Source organism: Narcine bancroftii, chromosome 5 (assembly GCF_036971445.1).
Source record: "Narcine bancroftii isolate sNarBan1 chromosome 5, sNarBan1.hap1, whole genome shotgun sequence".
NCBI lineage: Eukaryota > Metazoa > Chordata > Chondrichthyes > Torpediniformes > Narcinidae > Narcine > Narcine bancroftii.
In genome coordinates, this window is record NC_091473.1 from 219346659 (window position 1) to 219369711 (window position 23053).

The 23053-nt window shown below is 39.4% G+C and overlaps 1 protein-coding gene across 2 annotated transcripts in view; it reads left to right on the forward strand.

The window, feature by feature from the left end:
• kdm5ba (lysine demethylase 5Ba) overlaps positions 1 to 23053 on the forward strand; it is a 138224-nt gene that overhangs the window by 83437 nt on the left and 31734 nt on the right. For both annotated transcript variants that reach the window (XM_069941294.1, XM_069941295.1), the window contains 6 exons: positions 1289 to 1439; positions 2758 to 2872; positions 3053 to 3408; positions 4140 to 4278; positions 13058 to 13237; positions 20889 to 20996. In XM_069941294.1, the coding sequence (XP_069797395.1) occupies positions 1289 to 1439; positions 2758 to 2872; positions 3053 to 3408; positions 4140 to 4278; positions 13058 to 13237; positions 20889 to 20996 (1049 nt within the window). The remainder of the gene's footprint in view (positions 1 to 1288; positions 1440 to 2757; positions 2873 to 3052; positions 3409 to 4139; positions 4279 to 13057; positions 13238 to 20888; positions 20997 to 23053) is intronic.

Here is a 23053-nt window from a genome sequence, read left to right on the forward strand (position 1 = left end):
TGTGTGAAGACATTGTTTTATGGTTTTATTATTGTATATGTTGAATATTTATTGGGTTTTGGAGGGGGGGGATAGGGTAGGGGGGGGAAAGGGTGAAAATGCCACTTGAGTATATTTAATGAGAAACGTTTGTATATATTTTGGTTGATATAGTTCACAGTGTGAAAAATAAAAAAAAAACTATTTTAAAAAAAAAACATGGCTACAAGGAGAGACCCTTCTGTGTCTTTGGAATCTATTATGGATTTGCTTCGACAACATAGAAAAGAATCTTCTGATGAATTACAACAATTCAGAAATGAATTTAAACTGAATTTTTTTTAAAAAAAATCCTTGGAAGAACATGATCAAGTATTCAAGATAATGAAGCATTCGCAACTGTTTTGGAAGGAAGAATGGATGATGTGCAAAAGCTCTCTAAAATCATGAATAATTAATGAAATATTAACCCAGAAGATTATTAATCTAGAAAACAGAAGCAAAAGAAATAACTTGTGAATTCTGGACTAGGAAGAGTCAATTGTGGGTGGCCAGCCTATAAAGTTTTTGTATTTTCTGTCTGAATTGTTTGGATCTGGACTTCTGCTGACTCCCCCTGCAATAGATTGTGCACATAGATAGTTGATTCCTAAACCAGCCCCTGAGCCACCCAAACTCTAATATACAAACCCACTGCACATGCGCCAACAGAAGCCTTCCACTTGTGCGTAGCCTACAGACCCTTGGGCACTGAGTAACAAGGTAAGCATGGACCAGAGTAGGGAAAGATTCGTCAAGATTGATGACAAATTCTGGAAGCTTTAAGTTGTTATTGTCAAATCTACGATGAAAAGATTTGGTTTAAAAAGTTTTCTTTAAGACTCCACATGCATGGGAAAAATTCCCACTTGCAACCATTTTCTTCAGTCCTAATTACGTTTGTAAGTCAGGGAGTATCTGTAATTGCATAATTTCTTGTTTATTTTGTAGTTTCAAAATTTTACAGTTTTACCTTGTACAAACTCATAATGTGTAGGGTTTTGTTTTTGACAAGTATGTTCAGATATTTGGTTATGCCTATCAATTATTGCAAGATATTTATCTTTACTAATTTGAAGTGCCCTGATATTTCTTGTATGTTACTTTTATGTGGCATGTTACTTTTATAAGTTGCATTAACTAAATACTGAGTAATGCTTTAAGGAAGGAAATGGTTTCCCATTTCAGAAATATTGGAGTCTTAATTTTTTTTTTAAAAACAATTGATTGTCATTTTTTCTGATTGACTTTATCATTTCCATTTCATCAGGTCTTTCTGATTTCAAATCCTTGTTAAAGGAAGCAGAGAAGGAAACATTTCCAGAAAATGATTTGTTGAAACAGTTGCGAGAAGCTATTGTGGAAGCAGAAAAATGTGCCTCTGTTGCTCAGCAACTACTTAATGATAAACGGCAAACCAGGTGTGTGTGTGTGTGTGTGTGTGTGTATATATATATATATATATATATATATATATAAAAAAGATAGTTACATAAGTGGAGTGTGCTATCAAAATTGGAGGAGAATTTCATTTACAGCTCAGATGCTTTCAACTGACATTTACCTTTTAAAACTGATCTAGTTCCTCTAATATTGGAAAAGTTTGCTTTGTGACCAAAGCTTTCTAATTGAAATATAATCACATCTTTGAAAAATCTCACTCAAAAAGCATTTTTTCCTCTTTGATATGAATAAGCAAGTGAATTTAATTTCTTACATTGCCATACTGTGTAAAATTAGTTGTGGTATACAATTGTTATGGCATTGTGTAATGGGCACAAAAGTTTTTCCAGGAATTGAGGAATTTCAAATGGAAAGTTAACAAGAGGAGCTAAAGTTGTTGCTCTTGAAACAAATAGTTGAATAAAATTATAACTGGTTTAGATATGACATTTCTCTTTAAAAGCATGGCCTTTGAACTATTGAGGTAGACCTTAAAAGATACAGAAAAGATGTGAAAAAGCTTTTTTGCACAAGGCATTGTGTTTCAGAATAAAGGGTTGTCCATTTAAGACAGGCAGGGATTCATTTCTTCTTTGAAGGTCATGATTCTTTTTAAAATTCTCTACTTCCTTACAGCTGTGCAAGCTGAGTTGCTGTCTATATTCAAGGCTACTATAGACAGATTTATGGGAAATACAGGAGTTCAGGCAGACAAGTGGAGTTGGAAGCCAAGGTTAGATCAATGAATATTATTGAATAGTGCTGCAGGCTGAAAGGTCAGTCTGTTTCTCCTGGTGCTAGCTCTTGTATACACAAGAGATTGAACGCTCTGCTCATAAGGATGGTGGAACAGAAATCATCTAGACTTTCAAAATGGATTTATAGAGGTTGCTGAGGGAACATATTGCTGTACATAAAATGTATATGGGTTTAATTGGGCTGAATGCTTCACAACAGGTTCGTGCTGAAAAAGATGCATTTAACGATGTGTAAATTTTAATGGTTGTGCCCAGAAATGTTCTAATAATTCAATAATTAAGTATGCCTTTATGTTGTGAATCTATCGTTGTAGTTAAGAAAGCATTTGTGGAGGGATCAGCCATCCTTGAGCAGTGGACAAATGATCAGTTTTTTAAAATTTGCTGCTCCAGGTAAAACTTTTTTGTGTAAAGATTAAAACAAAATAGGATTTTAATTCCAGCAAAATTGCAGTATATTGTTCCTTGAAGAAAGAAGAAATACAAGGTGTTTGAAGAATTGAGTTGAGAGAGTACAAGCTTTGGTTATTGTGTACAGGTACCGTTCAGGTGGAGGAAAGTCCCAAAATCGGTTGACCGCTGCAGAGCTTCAGGCATTTGTTAAACAGCTCTATATCCTTCCCTGCATCATTGACCAAGCACCCTTATTAAAGGTATGTGTAAACTCTGATATTTAGCAGAAAAATAGAGCTTTTTAAACTATTCTTATTTCCTGTTAGATTTTAAGACAATGCTTTGCAAAGGGAATTAAATATCTATTATTCTGTAATATTTGGTTCTTGACACACGACAGTAATGATGTTTTTTTTTTAAAAATGTACTTCCCTCTGCAGAAGCTTTTAAACTCTGTGGAAGATTTTCAGCTGCGCTCTGCAAAAGTTCTTGCTGATGAAATGCCCAATACTTTTGAACTCCAGCAACTGTTGGATATCAGTTTTGGGTTTGATATTGAATTACCACAGATACAATATCTTCGCGATCATTTGGAGCAAGCACGATGGCTAGATGAAGTTCAGCTAGCTTATTCTGCACCCGAATCTTTTGCTTTGGATGACATGAGACGGCTAATTGACTCTGGTGTTGGATTAGCACCTCATCCAGCTGTAGAGAGAGCCATGGCTCGCCTGCAAGAACTCCTTACTGTTTCTGAACATTGGGAGGAGAAAGCTCACAATTTGATAAAATCCAGGTAAGAGCAACTTCATGGATCACACAAAATACAAACACATCTGTATCTGTCCAGTTGATCAGATTCGCAAGAGATCTTTTACACCCTTATGTTTGTGACCAATGGAATGGATCCAAGAAATATTTCTGTTTTCGTTCTGCAAGGAAATTATTCTATGTCCTTCATATTGACCAAGAATGAAAGTTCTTGTTATTTTTGCGCTTCCACTATAGTGTCACTATATGTAGATAATCTTCAAGAAACTATGATCTCAGTATTGCTGTTCTTCCTACCTCCTCAAGAAGCTTCTGAAATGAACAGTGACCCAATCCATTATTTCCTTTTTCTGTTAAGACAGCATCAGATGAATTGACGCTAATAAAATGTTTTCATTTCAGTTTTGATTTTTGAAAAGCTATGATTATTAAAATAGTGCAACTGCCCAAAATTGATGGAAATATAGATTCTTTTTCAATATTTTTATTATCATTTGAAATTTCACATCCAAAGATGCAGAGTACATATGGAAATATGTTTAAAATTCAAAAAGATACATTACACTTAAATTGTATCATTTCATCCAAGGTCCCCCACATTTTAATCAAACAGATTATATTGTATTGATATTATTTCATTATATTAAAAAAAAGTAAAATCTAAAACCACTACCAAGAAAGAAGCTGTTTGGCCAAAAAAAAAGAAAGACAATATTCTTATTGGGATTCTTTAACAAATTTTTCTGATTTCCTCAGGCCTCCACATTCTTTGGCAACTCTATCTGCTGCCTTGGAGGAAGTAGAAGTAATTCCTGCTTATTTCCCCAGTGGCCTGGCACTAAAGGAGGCTGTAAAGAAAGCTGGAATCTGGCTTCAGGAAGTGGAGATTTTTCAGGTTGTATCTACCAACGTGAAAGTAGAGATTGATGTGTTACATCTCCTATCAAAAGATATTGTTTCTGTATAGGTTGATCCATGACTCCAATTAGTAACTGACCATTAACAGGGACATGGAAACAATGTTAGTTGTGCATGAAAAATACATTTATATTGTAATTATAAATCATAAATAATCCTATGAGGGATTGCAGACTCTGGGGAGCTGCAGACCAGCACAGGGCCCCAGAGATGGGGAGAACAACCCGTGTTGAGAAGGAGAAGCAGAAGAGACTACCCAACAGGACAGTGACCACACCAGCGAGAGGCTCAGTAGCTGAGAGACCACCCAGGCTGTGGGTGACGCAGTCAGGGAACCCGCATGGGCTAAGGGTTGCTGGAGAATGCCTCCTGGAAACCAGCTATCAGAGCTGGGATTCACGAAGGTGCAATGGGAAAGTAGGGCTTCTAAAGAGCCTTGGATGCTGAAGGCTTGAACGTATTGGAGGTTTGGATGTGGATTTCGAGTTGCTGATGGATCAAACAGGAGTCTGTGGAAATGCTAGAGGCGAATCTGAAGGGACTCTCTTTTGCTTTTCTTTCTCTGGTAGTTGGGGACAATTTTCATAGCAACTGTTTTCCTTGTGTATGTTACATTTTTAATGCATTATTATATGACCAGAAAAGGAACCTCATTTCACTGAAACATGTTCATAAGCTTGTTAAACATACCTTTGTGGCCACTGGAATTACAGTGGACACAATGAAATAACCACACAAGACGTTTCTTCAGTGAATCAAACTGATAACTGATTTACTGTTCAGAACATGCACACCATTTTAAAAGCCTGAATCGTGTGCCAAACACACGTTGACATAGTCACGCACTGACATCACATAGTCGGTTCGATGCCTTCTGGGAGTTGTGCCACCATAGTACCTTTATACGGTGTCTCTTTCTCCCCCCCCCCCCCCACCTCCACCCAAACTCAGAACTGGCAGAAAGGAAAGTCTATCTTTTAGGTGATAGACCTCTGCGATGAACTGCTAGCTGTTGTAGTGGGAAGACCTGTCCACATAAGCTGATTTAAGTCTGTCAATAGTGAAAGACTGTGGCTTCCTCCAATGACCAAAATATAGGTTGACCTAGTTTGAGTATCTTGTAAGATCCTTCATAAGGTGTCTGGAAAGGTGGACCAACTGTTACCCCACAGAAAAAGATATATTCGCAGTTTTTGAGGTCCTTGGGCATGCAAGAAGAGTGTTCTCCACGCAAAAATGGTGGTAGAGGGGTCAATTTTCCTACTGCATCCCTTAGCCTGGTCAACAGTTCCTTAGGATCATCATTGGAGTTGGAATGGTAGGGGACGAACTCCCCAGGGATCACCAATGGTGCACTGTACAGAGGAAGCTTGGAGGTCCTCTTTTGGAGTTGTTCTAATGTCCAGTAATACCCAAGGCAGCTCATCAGCCCAGTTTGGGTTGTCTAACCAAGCCATCAAGGCCGATGATATCAATGAAATATTGCCACCATTCCATTAGCCTGGGGATGATAGACATTTGTATGATGAATTGTTATACCGAGTAAGCGAGACAAGGCCGTCCACATCAAGGAAGTAAATTGTGGTCCTCTCTGAAGTAATGTGCCGGTAAACTAAAATGAGACATTCAGGAACTGAGGAATGCCCGAGCTGTGTCTCTAGTAGCATCTGCCATAGTCACGGCCTCAGTCCATTGAGTCAGCCTGTCTATTACTGTAAAAAGGTAACAGTATTCTCTTGAAACAGGAAGCAGACCAACAATGTCCATGTGGACATGAAGAAAACGATGAGCAACTGCTGGGAAGGACTGAAGTGGTACCTTAGTATGTCGCTGAACTTTTGCTTTCTAGCAGGCAGTGCACGGCCTTGCCATTTGTGTAACATCTTTTTTAAGACCGTGCCAAATGAATCTGTTGGAAACGATACAAATGGTCTAATTAATGGATGTGAGTGACCATGCACAGAGTCGAATACTTCACGTTTCCATGATGATGGAACTGTTGGGCGTGGATGTCTATTTGATATATTGATGAAGTGCTTGTCCTGTGGTCATATTGGAAGCATCTGTGGAAAGGGCGGTGGCTGCATTTAAAATGGATAGCTGAACGTAGTGGCATGAGTCAGCAATTCTTTAGTCTTCAGGAAAGTGTTGTTTACCTCTCAAGTCCAATGGATAATTTTTGCTTTACTGGACAGTAAATCAAAAATTCATGATCTGAGCTGCTCCTGGAAGAAACTAACAATAAAAATTCACCATTCCTAAGAATTTCTGTAGGCTTTTAACCATAGCAGGTTTTGAGTATTTGGTAATGGCCTCAATTTTGGATGGTAGTGGGGTCACACCCTCGAGTAAGTCTATGCCCCAAAAAAATCAATCGTTTCTTGTACAAAAATGCATTTACCTGGATTGATTGTCAGTCCAAATTCTTGAAGACTGATTTTTTTTAAAAAGTGCACATTGATGTTCCAAATGTTCCTCCTTGGTTACACTGGCCACTAAAATGCCGTTGAGGTAAATGAAAACATTGTTCATACCATGTCCTAAAGCGTCCATCACCAGTTGAAATGATTGAGCAGCATTCTTTAATCCAAATGGCATTCTTAAAAATTCAAACAACCCAAACAGGGCAATTATTGCTATTTTTGGAATGTCTTCAGGCTTCACTGGTACTTGGTGATCGTCATGCTCCAATTTATTTTGAAGATTTTTGCATTATGCAAATTAACTGAGAAATCCTGAATATGATATTGGTAAGCGATCGGAATGGTGGTGTCGTTTAGCCACCTGTAATCTCCACATGGTTGCCAACGTCCATTGTGTTTTGGGCCCATATGTAATTAGGGTGACCGGGGCTGTCGGATATATGATTATGCCTAGTTCCTCCATCTTGGCAAACTCATCCTTGGCTAAATGCAGTTTCTCTGGCAGCAAGCAATGTCCTTTCACGTGACTTGGTGGGCCCTTAGTACGTGTTTTGCAATGGAGGCAGAAAATTGTAGAGTAGTAATTTCAGGGAAATCTTCCAACAGCTTGGAGAATTCATCCACTGGTCTACTTAATGTTTGGAGGTGCAGAGCAGGGAATAGGCATCTGCCAGAGGAATGGTCTGAAAAGTAGTTCCATTGATAAGGAATGAATGAGCCCAAAGAAAATCTGCACCAAGCAAAGGTTGGGGTAGTGCTGCTATAATGATGAACTTGACATCTTTCTGATGCTGAAGGTCAGAATGTTGGAACTGTTAACTGCTCAGAGTTGCAGGTCCCGGCTAGGATGGCGTGTGTCAAAATTGGTAGGTGGAAATACACTAACTTCTGAACCAGTGTCCACCAGAAATTTTCACTGGGACATTTGGTCCCATACATGCAATAGGCTTGCAGGTTTTTCGCCAACCACAGCAGCCTTTACTGGCAGTTGGCCTGAGCGTTTTCTGCAAATGAGCAGGGTGGAAGGCACTTGCGGGCATTTACTCCCCAATGCTTATGATTATAACACCAAGACAAGGTGTCCATAGGCTGCTTGCCCATTTTGGAGTATTGTTTGTTTGGAGAGAGTGCATTGATAAGAGCACTAGAGTGTGACATGGGGTTAAGAGTGGAGGGGTTGGTTGCGCAGACTTGTTTTTCCTTGCTGTCCTTTTTTAGCCAGTCATAGAATGCCTCTGCTACTACAGCTCTTGCGACTTCGAATGAACACTTGGATAACAAGAGCCTAATACCATGTGGCATTCGTTTCAAAAAGAGCCGAATAGCAGATTGGAACTTTCACCAGATGCCAGGAAAAGCATTTTGTCCATTATTTCTGAAGGGGTGCAGTCTCCTAGCCCGTCAAGGTGTAGTAGTTTGACTGCTCTTTCCCCATGTATCTGCAATAAAAGTGCTTTTAAAGCGTTATGCTTGGTGGAACGTGGCGGATCCTGTAGGAAGTCACTGACCTTCTTGGCAATGGCCTGGTCCAGGGCACTGATGAGATGGTAATAATGAGTGGTGTCCAAATCGACTTTGTGAAGGTGAAATTGTGCTTCAGCCTGCTCGAACCACAGTTCAGGCTCAGCTGTCCAGAAAGGTGGCAGCTTCACAGCGATGGCTGCAGTGTACATGTTTGTCCAAAAATATGTTTTTGGGCATGTCGGGATCACCAATTGTGGCCACTGGAATTGCAGTGGACACAATGAAATAGCCACACAAAGTGTTACTTCAGCAAATCAAACAGATTTACTGTTCAGAATGCGTGCAACCTTTTAAAAGCCCAACGCATCTTGACGTCATCAGGCATTGATGTCACATAGCCGGTTTGATGCCTTCTGGGAGTTGTAGTGCTGCCATAGTGCCGCTGCACCTTTTAATTTTTTTTTACAACTGGATATGCCATTAAGAATTCTGTGGAAAAGGAACATAACCTCTAGCCCTTGCATCAAGTTTTGAAGTCTAAATGAACCTACCTTCTCAATAACTTATGAAAACTTTCCATGAAAAGTTCTTGTGCTTTAAAGAACCAAAATAATCCATGGAAGTTAATAATAATCATAATCAAGTAAAATATGATATCAGTACATATAAAGAAGTAACAGGGAAAAAAGTTAAGAACTTTTGTCAAAGTGATGAGTTTTAAGGAAATCCTTGAATAAGAAATAAGACGGAGGTTTGGGAGTCACCAGGCACCAAATAGAATCAATGTCTTTGGAGTACTTAATTAAAGAGCAAAAACAGATGAACTGGAGAAGATGAGAGGCAGAAATGGTTGAGGTCATGAGAGAACTTGAAATCGAGGGCAATCATTTTAAAATTATCAGTGCAAGTCAACACACTACAGGATGAGATTATATGGCACTTCATTTCAAAATACCTGTGTCGACAAGTTGGAAGTATATAAATTTGTGGAGACAAAATACGGTCTGAACATCTGATCCAATCATCATTAATTGGTTTTATTTGAAGGCAGTAATTGTTCCTGACTTGTGCAGTGGTGCAGATTTGCTTGTTTAATAATGCAAAAAAGTAATTATTTAATTATCTGCTGCTTTTTGATGCAGCTGCTTTTTCCTCATAGGGAATAAAAGTAAACTTTTCAGATATTTTAGGTATTTAGCACTAAAACAAGTTATTATAACATTGTATACAGGGAGATGCATTACTCACAGTGCTGATGAGCTGCAACGAATTGTGAAATCCTACCCTACCAACTGCTGATCTGGGAATCTGGTAAACTGCTTCCCATTGGCTCAGTGAGCTGAGAAGCTAGCAAAAGTCCAATAATGAATTGCCTTCAGCTAACTTGATAGCAGTTGTTACACAGGCCAAGGTGAACGATCAGGTTGCAGAGTGATTCAATGTGGGTTCAGGGCTCCACTCTGGCTGGCATGAGAAATGCTAGCCATTGTTGAGGACTGCCAGCCAGAGATTTCTCTGTAAGGAGCTTGGCAGTCAGAGATTGATGTTGAGCTTATTACTGCAGAGAAATCTCCAGCCTGGAAACTGATGAGCAGCCAAACAAATGGAGGCAGAAACAGCAACTTCCATCATGTCAAAGATAAGGTAATAAGAGATTGTTGATTCAAGATGGTCTGTTAACACATTGGAGTAAATGTTGCCATTTCCCAGCAATGGCATCACCTATAATAATTTTTCTTTTACCAGCAAAAACAAGATGGCTCAATACTACAAAATAGAAAAAAGATGCATCCTTCAGTTAGTCCCGTTCCAAAATGGTCTTTTTGATTGTCTTATTTTGGCAGCTCAAATGACTTCACAGCTTTCATTAAAAACTCTTCCACTTCTTTATTCTTGAAAATTTGTTGATTACCTTCGAAGACTTCAAGGCTCAGCATTGCTGGGTAAATCATTGAATATTTTAAGATTTTGGATTGCAATTTTCTCTTCACTTCATCAAATTATTTTCTTTGTTTGACCAAAGCAGGCTAAAGTCCTGGAAAAATATTACTTTTTTGTTGTCCACCATTAATTTTGAATATTTGTTTGCTGCTCCCAAGAAGCATCCTGCTCCCGGTAACAAAAATCTTAACAGGACATGTTGATTGCCAGTTATTCTGTTGGGGGTGTGGGTCCGAGAATGCGGTGAGCCTTTTCAGTATGCAGCTTTGCATTTAACTTGTGTTTATCCAGCATTTGTGGGATCAATGTTTCAAAAAAGCTCACTGGGTCTTTCCCCTCGATTTCCTCTGTCAGTCCAATAATTTTTACATTATTATGTCTGCTAATACTTTCCATATGGTCGATCTTGTCCATTTCTTTTCTTTGTGTTCCATGTTTTTGCTTTTCCTTCTAGGGCCTTTAGTCTGTCTTTTGTTTGTCCAGCTCAACCTCCACTTGTCATTTGTTCCGTAAAATATTCCACGATTTCTGATATTTCTTATCACTGATTCAATGCTTGCAAAACGAGTGCATGAAGTTTCTATCTTATTCAGGATGTTGGCTATATCTTGGCCTGACCCCCCCACCCCTCCCCCCAAGCTCTGCTGGATTCAGCCACTCGCGATGTCCCTCTTGTGCCACTCCTTATCAGGCTTTCATTCAATGTTCCTGGCTGAGCTGTTTCTTCTTCAGTTTTTGTTTTTGCTTGCCTTGGTCTTTTAGCACTAGTTTTATCCATTTTTGATGATGAAATTCTGATTATTTTTTTTGAGCTTTCAAACTGCCTTTCTAATACTTTTTATGGAGAGCTCTTACAAAACAAGACTGCTCAGATCCTTTCCATGGCTACGCCCCCAATCTTGATGTTTTTAAGAAGATCCAACACTTCCATTTCCTTAATCTCAACACTATCCAGCACACAAGCCTGTTCTATTCCAACCTTGTACTGATCAAGGTCCTTTTCTCTTGTGAATAGTATTAATTTAGGACCTCCTCCGCCTCCAGTCACATGTTGCCTTGTTTATCCTTTAGCGCCCCACATTCATTCTTGTTATCTTTCTGTTCTTCATATACGCATAGAACATTTTGGGATTCTCCTTGATACTACTTGCCAAGGTCTTCTCGTGCCCTCTTCGAGCTCTCATAAGTCCTTTCTTAAGTTCCTTCCTGGCTACTGTGTACTTGTTTCCTGCTTCCTATATCTATGCTGCCTCACCTGTTTCATTGATCATGATTCCATTTTCGTACCATATTTTCCTTGTCCCAGTGGGACAAGCCTATCCTGAACCAGCCCAAGTGGTCCCTAAACTTCCTCCATACTAGTTCTGTGCTTTCTCCCTTGAATGTGTTTCCAATTTACTCTTGCTAGTTCCTGCTTCATCCCATTGTAATTACAGGAGCCATTCCCCAATTAAGAACTGTTCTCTCTACACACATGTTGCCTGGCCTGCTGAATACCTCTAACATTTGGTTTTTTTTTTAACCCCCACAAAATATTGATATTTGGGTTTCAATTCAATATCACCAGTTGTGGAACATTCCATCTATATAAATTGTGTTCTGCTGTACCAAATTTGAAGTGCCCTTTCTACTATAGGATAGAGGCATAAGCCCAAGCTACTGTATCTTCATTCAGTACCTACCATCTGCTGTCCCCATAGACAATTCTCCCAATCATCAAGTTTATCCCTACATTTTCAGTAAGATTTCTTTACTTTAGGCTCTTTCAGGTGGCCAGAATACCCCAATGTAAAGCCACATATTTTATCCCTATGTGGCTGATGAGGTACCCACCTGAATGTGCCAAACGCGCCTCCGAGGCACCAACACCAACCCTCCTCCGGGAGGGATAATGGCAGAGTGCCAGGCTCTGCTGAGGTACCTGAATGTGCAGCCGCTGTAAGTGGCTGTCTGGGGGCAGGCTGATGACTCTATCATCCCGTGACCCAACTCCCTGCTTCCTGACAGACCCCCACTGCCTGCAGTACCGCCAACCTCCCTTCTCCAGGTAGCGCGTCCATCAGGTAGCGGGGAGGGAGGCTATGGGGCAGTGGGGGGCCAGTGGGGGACGTCAGGGCAGAGGCTGCCATCGGGGAGCAACCAGTGTGGGCTGTCACAGCTCGGCTGGCCACTCCTGCACCGGGGCCGCTCTCTGCTGCTCAAAATGTGGCATAGTGATCCGGTCTTCCCTACCCATAAATTCCCACGCAGCTGGAACTGTCTGGGAAATAGTGGTTCCATCTGCATGGGGGATTATGGGTAGGGAAGACTGCCATTGCTATGCCGCATATTTATGACTGGTGCTACCTCACCAGTCGCCCTGCCTCTGTCAGATGCGGAGGCGCTACGAGGATCCTCTGCATATCAATAGGCCCTTTCAGGTGGGCTGTAGCAGCCTTTTAAGGCTGCCACCTGAAAGTTGAGTCTTCCGGCTAGGATTTGCTCCTGCCGCCATCCTCAAGGCAGAGGATGCACCTGAAAGTGGCTTTTGAGTGATGATGGGGTTAAAAATTCAGAACAATAACATATTAATGAAGACCACTCATATACACTAAATTTAATTTAAAAATAAATTGCAAAAAAATTAATAGAAATTCAATATTAAAAATGAATGTACTTGGCGTTCTCAATAGCTCCTCTGTTGTAGTATTTTGGCTGAATGCCAAAGGATGTTGTTGATGGACATTAAAAATTGAATTGTTTGATATGTAGGTGAGAATGCATGTAGGACCCAGTTTTTTATTGTTCAGTGATAGCTTTTTATGGAATGAAGTACAAATACAAATTCTTGCACCCTGTTCTACTTTTGAGAGTTGATAAATTTTGCAAGTTGCTCATATATTGAATCGTATGTTTAATGTTTATTTTCTTTGCATTTACTATTTTTAGAGCTCTGGGCAAACTCCACCATTTGAAACCTTGGTAGAGCTTGTGACACGAGGCCATGCAATCCCAGTTCTTCTGGATCCACTTCCTCAACTTGAGTCCCTGTTTGAAGATACTGAAAGATGGAAAGACAATGCAGCTAAAGTTTTTCTGACCAAGAACTCCAACTGCTCCCTTTATGAAGTAAGGAGTGCTATCAAACAAGATCATTTTCACATTATTTAAGTGATTTAATGTCTGTACATTGCTAAAACAACAATATTATTTCAATTTTCAGGATTTGAATGTCAATTTATTACTAATTACTCGTAAGTGTTGATGAACTGCTGTCTTGACCCATTACAATCTTTCACTACAGTGTTGGGTAGTGAGTTCCAGAATAAAAGACTGCAATAAATGCCCTTGTCCTCCTTTGGTGGTAAAGGCTGTGGTTTTAGGAAATGCTGAAAAACATGGTTTGGTCTGCCACACTTATCAATGGGGATTCCTGCAGTGATATCCTTGTTTGGGGCTCATTGATCTCTTGACAGCTGCAAGGTACAACTCCAGCCATTGAGGCATTTTCCATGAGTTGCCCATTGCTGTCTTTTTAATCAGGACTTTGAGGCCCTGTTCTTCAAGGGCAGTACATCTTGTATTAACTTGAGAATTCAGTACTTCCTATAAAGACTCTGAAGCCTGGGGTACATACAAGATTAGTGAGATGGCAATGGTCCTTTGGTGTCCTACCAGAATTGAAAACCGTCTAAAGTTGATCTTTGTCCTTGCAATTTCCCAAGTTCATATTTGACCAGTGCCCAGTCTGAATCCATTTTTCATAAAATTGTGCTTGCCATTATCTCATCCTTCTCCAAATTTGTACTTGAACCAAGGCTCATTGTTTATAAACTGATGTCATTGGCTTCCAGTTGTTTTTTGCAGTGTTCATGTTTCCTTGTTATTGCATTCTCACTAATTATGTCTATCTATATTTGTAAATGAAATATTAAGCTGATCTAAACTAGTTTGGGAATTGTTTATTCATTAGCTCTGCTTGTGTGAAGAATGAACAAGTCTGGGTTGTTTACTGAGCAATTAGAGCCTCGAAATTATATTACTAGACTTGGAATTCTCTGAATTTGAAATTTAGAGGTTGCACAGTAAAATCCCCATTATCTGGCGCTCATCACCAGGAACTCAGATGGTAAAGCCCGAGGAAATAAATAAATAAATAAATGGATGGATAGATCAATAAATAGATAAATGCATTTTAAAATAAATAAAAGTTCAAAATTGTAACGGTTCTCCGAAGCAACACACAACCTCTTGGTGAAGATGGGAGCAAACATTCAGCCAGCACAGTGATCCGGTTGTGCCCCACCCACAGCAGCTGTTTGAATAAAGTTTCAATAAAGTTTTGATTGAATAAAATTGTGGTGCCCAGGATAAAGAGCTGGCCGATGCTGCTGGGATGCTCCTCTCCCTGCCTGTAAGAGTATTAATTAATATATTAAGTATGTTGGTAAGTTTTTTTTTCTGTAAATTGAGGGGGGGTGGGATTGGTGTGGAAGTTCATTATGATGCCAGCACGGTTAGTGTAGCAGCTAGTGCAAGGCTGTTGCAGCGCTAGTGAGCAAGGTTTGAATTTAAAGGAAAGTATGCCGATGGCCTGACCGGGACATTTGTGCGGAGGTGAGTCGGGTTGCGCTGAGGGCTTGACTGGGACACTTGCATTGAGGTGAGTCGAGTTGTCAGCACAAGGAGAGGGAGTTGATTATGATGGCAGTAAAGTTAATGCAGCTGCTAGCCCAATGTTACAGAGCCAGTGACTGTGGTTCAAATTTAAATTTTGTAAATTATGGGAATTAACTGATTAAAGTGATTTACGTAATTAAAGACTACAATTTTTTCAAATTGCATTTTGCATTGTCTTTTAAATGGTGATTCTTGATGCAGGTATCTTCATTAGGCATTGGAAGAGTGAGCCTCAGTCAACTGGAAAATTCACATATCTGGCACCTGCGATCCTCATAGGTGCAAGATAATGAGGATTTTACTATACTATGGCTATAATACACATAACCTTCACTGATTTAGCATTGGTGGGTTGAAGGAGAAAAATTTCCAAGAGGTCAAACAAAAAAAAGTTTGTTGGAATTAATAAAAAATTTTTTAGTAACAACTTAAATGAGTGTCATAACTTCACAATTAGTTTAAAGTAAGAAAACCTTGTTTTCAATATTTGAAATGTGAAAGTGGTCCAGAGCTGCACACACCAGCATATTATCATTATGTTGACATATGTGAAGCAAATTATTATAAACTAGTTGGTTGATGGCAGCAGCTGCACAAAAGAATATTCACACTCTGAGGCCCAGAAATTCCTTCTTGTGAAGGCTTAGCCCAAGGATAATATAGAAAAGTCTATTCTTTTGTGATCTTAGAATTGCACAGTCCCAGCCCATCAACTCCATCTATACAAATCACATTTGGCCACCTTGGGTCCATATCCTTGTATGCTTTTCTTATTTAACTGCATATCCAAATGTCTTAAAATTATGATTGTATCTGATGCCATCGTCTCCTCTAGTGGTGTGTTTCTACTATCAACTATTGTTTTTTTTTAAAAATTGTCCCCTAAAATTCTTTTTATAGTTTCTTCCTCTTAAACCTATCTTTTAGTTTTTGATGCACCTACCATGGGGTGAAAGGATACTTGTTATCTACCCTTGATAATAAGAGTTGGTGCAGTGGGTAGGAGATCAGATTTATGGATCATTGAGATCTCTTCTGGGTAAGTTATGACCTATAGAAAAGTACGTTGGATCTGAACAGGAGCAGGATGAATATCCTGCCTGGTAGGTTGCTAGAGCAGTTGTGGAAGGTTGGCAAGAGAATGGGAACCAGAATGAGAGAACAGGGAATAGGGCAGAAGATACACTGTAGCAACATTGTAGGGAAAGATAGGCAGACAGTAGAGCAAAATTTTAAGTGTAAGATTAAGGATTTAACTTGATGTACTTTGGGGGAAAATTTTGAAAAGGGTGATGAATGCAACACTGAAGCTCTTGTATTTAAATGCTGCCCACAATGTAAGAAATAAGATTAATGACTAGTAGCGCAGCTGGAAATTGGCAGGTATGACATTGTGGCCATCACTGAGCCATGGATTAAAGAAGACGATAGGAAACTCTGTCATGGATACACGGTGCATTGAAAGGACAGGAAAATCAGCAAAGGGGTTGGGGTGGTTCTGCAGGTTAAAAATGGAATTAAATCTTTGGAAAGAAGACATTGGATTGAAGATGTAGAATCCCTGTGGGTAGAATTAAGAAACTGCAAATGTGAAAACTCCTTGATGGGAGTTGTATGCAGGCCTCCAAGCAGGCATGCAAACTGTAGAGGGAGATAGAGAAGACATGCAAAAAAAGTGACATTACAATAGTAATGGGAGAATCAATATGCAGAAGGAATTTATCAAATCCTTTCAGGATGGCTTCTTAGAACAATATGTGGCTGAACAGACCATGGAAATGGAAATTCTGGATTGGGTATTGTGTAAAGAACCAGTTGATAAGAGAGTTAAAGGGTAAGTGAACCCTTGGGAAGCAGTAATCATAATATGATAGAATTCACCCTGCAATTTGAGAGGAGGAAACTAAAATCAGATATGTCCATATACCAGTGGAATGAAGAGGACCACTGAGGTATAAGAGAGGAACTGGCAAAAGTTGATTGGAAAGACACACTAACAGGGAAGATAACAGAGCACCAATGGCTGGAGTTTCTGCAATAAATAAGGAAAGTGCAGGATAAAAAAAATTTGAATAGAAAACCACAACTGTTGAAGAGAAGTCAAAGCCAAAGTATAAAAGCAAAAGAACAAGCATAGAAGGAAGCAAAAATTAGTGGGAAGCTTTTAAAAGCTTACAAAAGGAAACTAAGGTCATTAGGAAGGAAACTAGCAAATAATAACAAAAAGAATATTAAAACTTTTTTGAGTATAAAGAGTAAAAAAAAAAGAGGTGACAGTAGAGGACTATTAGAAAATGGAAAACTCCCATGTTGAGTTGAGGGTGAGAGTACAACAGAATTGAAGGGTGCCTATTTAAAACCGATGAAGAAGAATTTCTTTAGCTAGGGACTGGTGAGCCTCTGGAATTCCATGGGTGGCAAAGATTGATAGGTATCTGAATAATCAGGCTCTCAGAGGTTATGGGGACAAGGCAGGGGAGTAGGGCAGAGTAGGAGAATAGATCTACTCATGATTGATGGAATGGCTGGGCAGAATCCATGGGCTGAATGGACTACTTCTGTTCTTATATGGTCTATGTATTCCTCTCACAATCTTGTGTACCTTAGAGATCATCCCTCAGCCGCCTTTGTTCCAGGAAAAACAAACTTGTCTATCTAGTTTCTCCCAGTAATTGATCTAGTCCAGACGACGTCTCGGTGAATCTCTTCTATAGTCTTCAGCACGATCACATCCTTCCTATAGTGTGGCAGTCAGAGTGCACACAATAATTCAAGTGCAGTGTTTTATCAATTTACAACATAACATCTTAACTTCTATAGTATGTCCTGACTTATGAAAACACGCATCTATCATGCCGCCTTCACCATTCTATCAACTTAGGTTGCCATTTTCACGGAACTGTGAACTTGAATCCAAGATTCTTTTATTGTCATATAATAAACAGAAAATGTAATATTGCACAAAATTTCCTTAAGTCTACCATAAGACAGACAAGGATTCTCTTATCAACAGAAGTTGTTCAGTGCCCCTTACAGATAGAGAAAGAGAAGCAAAATAGTCCTAGTCACTGAATGTCCATGGATTCCTATGTCTACTCCATAGACATTGAGTGTCCTACCCTTATTTGTATTCCTAACCTTGTTTTGTTGGGATTAAATTCCATTTCTCAATGCTCTGTTCAACTTTCTAATTAAAACCTTAAACATTACAGCAGAATGACAGGCCCTTCAGCTTATGATGTTGTGCCAACCTATAAATACAGTACCTACCAAGAAAAACTAAGAACTCTCTAGCTCATAATCCTCTATTTCTCTTTCATCCATATGCTTATCTAAAAGTCTCTTAAATCCCCCTATTGTTCCAGCCTATGCCACCAGAACTGGCAATGCATTGTTGGCACCCACAACTCTCTTGTGTATATTTTTTTAAATTGCCACGATGTCTCCCTAAACTTTACTCCCTTCACTTTGTACTGATGTCTTTTGGTGCTTGTTTCTCCTGCTCTTGGAAAAAATCTTGTGGACCTCAAAGTCACCTCTTGTACTTTTTTCCCCAAAGAGAAAAAACCTAGCTCTGCTAACCTTGACACATTTTCCAATCCAGGCAACATCCTAATAAATCTCCTCTGCACACTCTCCATAGTTTCCACGCCCTTCCTAAAATGGGGAGACTGGAACTGAACACAATATTCCAAGTGTGGTCTCACCAGATTTGTAGAGTTGCAAGTTGATCTCCCATCTTTTGAACTTGATCCCCTTATTAATGAAGCCACAGAACCCACAGGCCTTCTTCACTATGCTATCAACCAGCAAGGCAACCCTGAGAGATGTATGGATTTTGACCTTAAAATTCTTCTGTTCCTTCACACTAAGTATCCTACCATTAACCATGTACTTTGCCTTCCAAAGTGCGTCACTTCACATTTAGAGATTGAACTCCATCTTCCACTTTTCTGCCCAACTCTGCATCCCATCTGTATCCTGTTGTAACCTACGACAACCTTCAACACTATTCACAATCCTTCCAACCTTTGTATCATCCACAAATGTGCTGACTCATCCCTCTACTTCCAGGTCACTTATATTTTTTTTAAAAATCACAAAATGGATCTAAATTTCCTGCTGTAGACTTTGGCAACCTTCCTTGCTATTCCCAAGGTCACAGAGCCAATCCCTGCAGCACAGACTTCCAATCAGAAAATTGTCCTTCCACCATTACCCTTTTCCTGTCAATACAGAGGAATGAGATGGTGGTTGAATTGATTTAGGAATTGGATTTTTATATCAGGGAAGATTAAGGTAAATGGTTGGTTGTTTGTGTAGGGGGAGGGGGCGGTGGGAAGAGGGAAATAGGAGAGAGTTGGGGGAAATCTCAGGGAACTAATTTGGGGACATTGAGGCCAGGAGACATCAGCAAGAAAATGAAGTAATTAAAACACAGGAAATTTGAAGAAGGTATTTTTCAATGACTTGGTTAAGACTGGGCCCTCTAATGTATAACCAGGTCTTAAGCATCTAATTAAGACTAATTGCACTGTTCAATTTCTGTGGTAAAATATTATGCAAATGAAGTTAAGTAGCATTGTATGTCATTAAGCTCACATGTTTGCTGCATCTGTTATGCACCAACAACCTTTTTAATTATGTTTGAGACTAAAGGGTTTTTGTTAGCACTAACACAGGAACAGCAATGGAAAATTCACCAAACAATGGCAATTTCAAAATAATAGTTTTTAATTAAACTATTAATAACATAATATTTTCTTACTTAACTTAGCCCCTCTGTGTGTGTGTGTGTGTGTGTGTGTGTGTGTTGGTATAATTCAAAGTCCCACTCCGAAAGTCCATCTTTAAAAGTTCAGCATAATTTTGGTCTTGCTTGAAGGTCTTAAATTCTCGGTTCAGAAATAATTATAACGTGCTTTTAAACATGTATATCTTCAGGCCTCTTTCTCACAAATGTTTTCCACATGAAGAATCTGCCCTCTTCAAAGACGGTGAATGTGGCTATTTTCTTCCACAATGAATTCACAAACCCAAACAAGAGTTAAGCAAATGTGGTTATTTTCTTCCACAATGGTGTCACAAACCAGACAAGAGTTAAACAAAGTGGTCAAACACAAAAATAGACACAGTAGAATTGTATCCTCTTATCCACCGAGTTGGCAAAGTGGTCTTCATTAATTAAAAAGCCACAGATTCTGTGTTCCACTTATTTTAGGAGTAACACTCAACAGACAGCATCAATTCTGGTTATTGTAACTCAACCCTGTCTTTCACAAAGTTTCAACCCCTGTATATCACAGGGTTTTGACGTCTGAACTCCAAGCTGAACTGTTCCAATACTGAACTTAAATGTCTGAATTTGGTAATATATTTCTCAAGTCACATGCAAGTTGCATCATGGATGGTTTCACCCTCAATTCTTGAAAACCACATGACCATCAGTTTTATTTCTACCAAAATTCTGTTCCTTTTTCAAAACCATTCCATATCCATAATAACCTCTGACCTCATCTCTGTTCAAGAGGCTTAAGTGGTCTTGATTAAAAACAGATGGTTTCTTCAGCAGTTCTTGAATAATTAAGACCCACTTGAAATCCATAGCTCTGTGTCGAAGACAGGTCGACTGAGAATGAACACTCTTCTCAGAAAACTATGGTTCTCTATAAATGACCTGTGTATGATCCTGTACCAACCACAGCTAACTTGATAAGAATACAGACATAACATTTTAACTCTATATAATTTACCTTACAAATACATTTTTATAAAAGAAATATAGTTTAACATTAAAGATGAACATCAATCTGATACTGCTTCAACCTAAAAAATTGTCTTCCAGGCACAAAACTTTGGTTGTAGAGCTGTCATGTCTTTGAGTATTTGGGCTGCCTACTTGATTGAGAGTTTGACCATGACTAGCTATCAGATACAAATCTGCAAATCTATAGCACATTTAAGACTATTACCTTTGAGAAATTTGGTAAAGTTATCAAGTCAAAACAGTAGTTGTTGATTTCCGTTTTATTATTCCTGAGGGCTACATTTTAAATCATTTGTCATTGAGTTACTGCTATGTGAAGTTTTTATTGTTCAGGTGCTTTGTCCCAGATCTGACATTTGTGGAACTGGACTGAAAAAGCGAGCCAAGAAATCAAAAGAACATTTGCAAAATGGAAAAGGGAAAAGTCCAAAACAAGAAAGTGTAAGTAATATGGGTCAGTATGGTTGATGGTGATTTTTTTTTTTGTGTTAAATTTGATTATGGATGTGGACACCCAGTAACAGCTGCTCCCACAGTTCTTACCTAATATGTTGTAATTTGCCTTCCTGCACTGTGGGTCTTTTCCAAAGATCCAATCTGAAAAATTGGATCTGATCACTGGTCTCAAAATGGTTTCCCATGGGCGACCTTCTCTCATCCAAGATTCAGTAATAGCTATAACATTGTAGTTCCAAGACTTTATGGTGAAGTTGTAATTTATTATGATTACTGCATTTGGTGCTCATGATGTGGTTTTCTTTCCACTTAAGAAAATGAAAGACTAATTAAGTAATTGCAGAATGTCTCCATATCTGTAATTTTGACTTCATCCTATCACAGTCATATGACCATACGAATTAAGAGTACGAATGCACCATTTGGTTCCTCAAGCTTGATATGCAAGGTCTAACTGCTCTGAATGTGTGTGTGTGTACCCAAGCGCACATACCAGATGTTCGCCATCCAGAAGCCTTTGATGAAACGAGGATTCGCAACCCACTGAGGGTGAGATCAAGGTCATTTAAGGCCAGGGGTCTAGATCTCTGCAAGAAGACCGGATATGACCTGTGGAAGGCCATCTCTGAAGAAAAGTGTCAATTCCGAAGGAAGCTAGAGACCGATACATTCCATCGATGGCAGGGAGTGCGGCCATTAGAGCCTCCAAAGCGAAGGTGAACATCATAGATGGCTGTGATGCTCATTACCCAATGAGCTGAACACCTTCTATGCCTTCTTTGAGAAGGAGAACCCTACAGTGCCTACCAGATTCTCTGCAAAGACCGAGGATCCTGTGATATCTGTCTCTAAGGATGATGTCAGATTATCATTCAAGAGGGTGAACCATTGCAGGGCGTCGGGACCTGCCGCCTTACCTGGCAGGATACTGAAAATCTGTGCCAACCAACTAGCTGGAGTGTTCATGGACATTTTCAATCTCTCATTGCTGCAGTCCGAGGTTCCCACCTGCTTCAAAAGGGCATCAATCATCCCAGGAAGAGCCTCAACGACTATCACCCAGTGTCACTAACATCTACTTTAAAAAATATATATATTTATTAATTTAAAACCACAAAAGATTCAGGTATTTTCCAGTAATACAAGTCATTTCAAATACATGTGGTGTGGTGGTGTGAGCAGTGGAAGAAACACAGCCACCACGTTGAAGGTCGTTAACGACTTTTTATTCAAATTCAGCGCACCCCTTTAAGGGTAGCATGAGCTCAGTCATCTGGTGCGTTGTGACATCATAATCGCTGCCCAGGGTGCGTGCTGGAGGGGATGGTGGAATCAGAGAGAAACGTCTGACGACGCCATTTCCCCATGGCTGCCCTACCACGTGGCGATACAAGCGGGGCCATTTCGCCATGAGGATGTGCGCTGCCACAGTGGTATAAGAAAAAGAAAAGAATGAATGAGGAAGAACCCCTCTCCCCCTTATAAACCTCCCACCCTCCCTCATCTAATCCTCTACAAAGCAAAAAAGAATGGAACAAGAGATCTTCAACAGGAGCACTCCTTTGTATATGTCTTCTAATATACAGAGATTTTTAGGAGAAAGGGAATGCCTTGAGATTAATTTAAATATTCAGTTTGTAAATATGCGCTCCATATTTTCCAAAATATATGATATTTTTCTCTTAAATTATGTAATTTTCTCAAGTGGTTAACAATTCTGAACTTCCACATGCCATTTCTTTATTCCTAAGTCCATATCAGACTTTCAAGTTACAGCATTACATTTTCTAGCTGTTGCTAAAGCAATTTTAACAAACTTCACTTGATAATATTCAATTTTAATTTAGGTTTAACCCCCTCTAATATCACCCAATAAAAATAACATTGGATCCTGTGGGAATTTAGTCCCCATTTTTCATTCTAATAGCAATAACATCTACTGTTATGAAATGCTTTGAGGCTGGTCATGGCCAGAAATAACACGTACATAAGCAAAGGTCTGGATCGTCACAGTTGGTCCACGCCAGGTGCAATATTGCTGG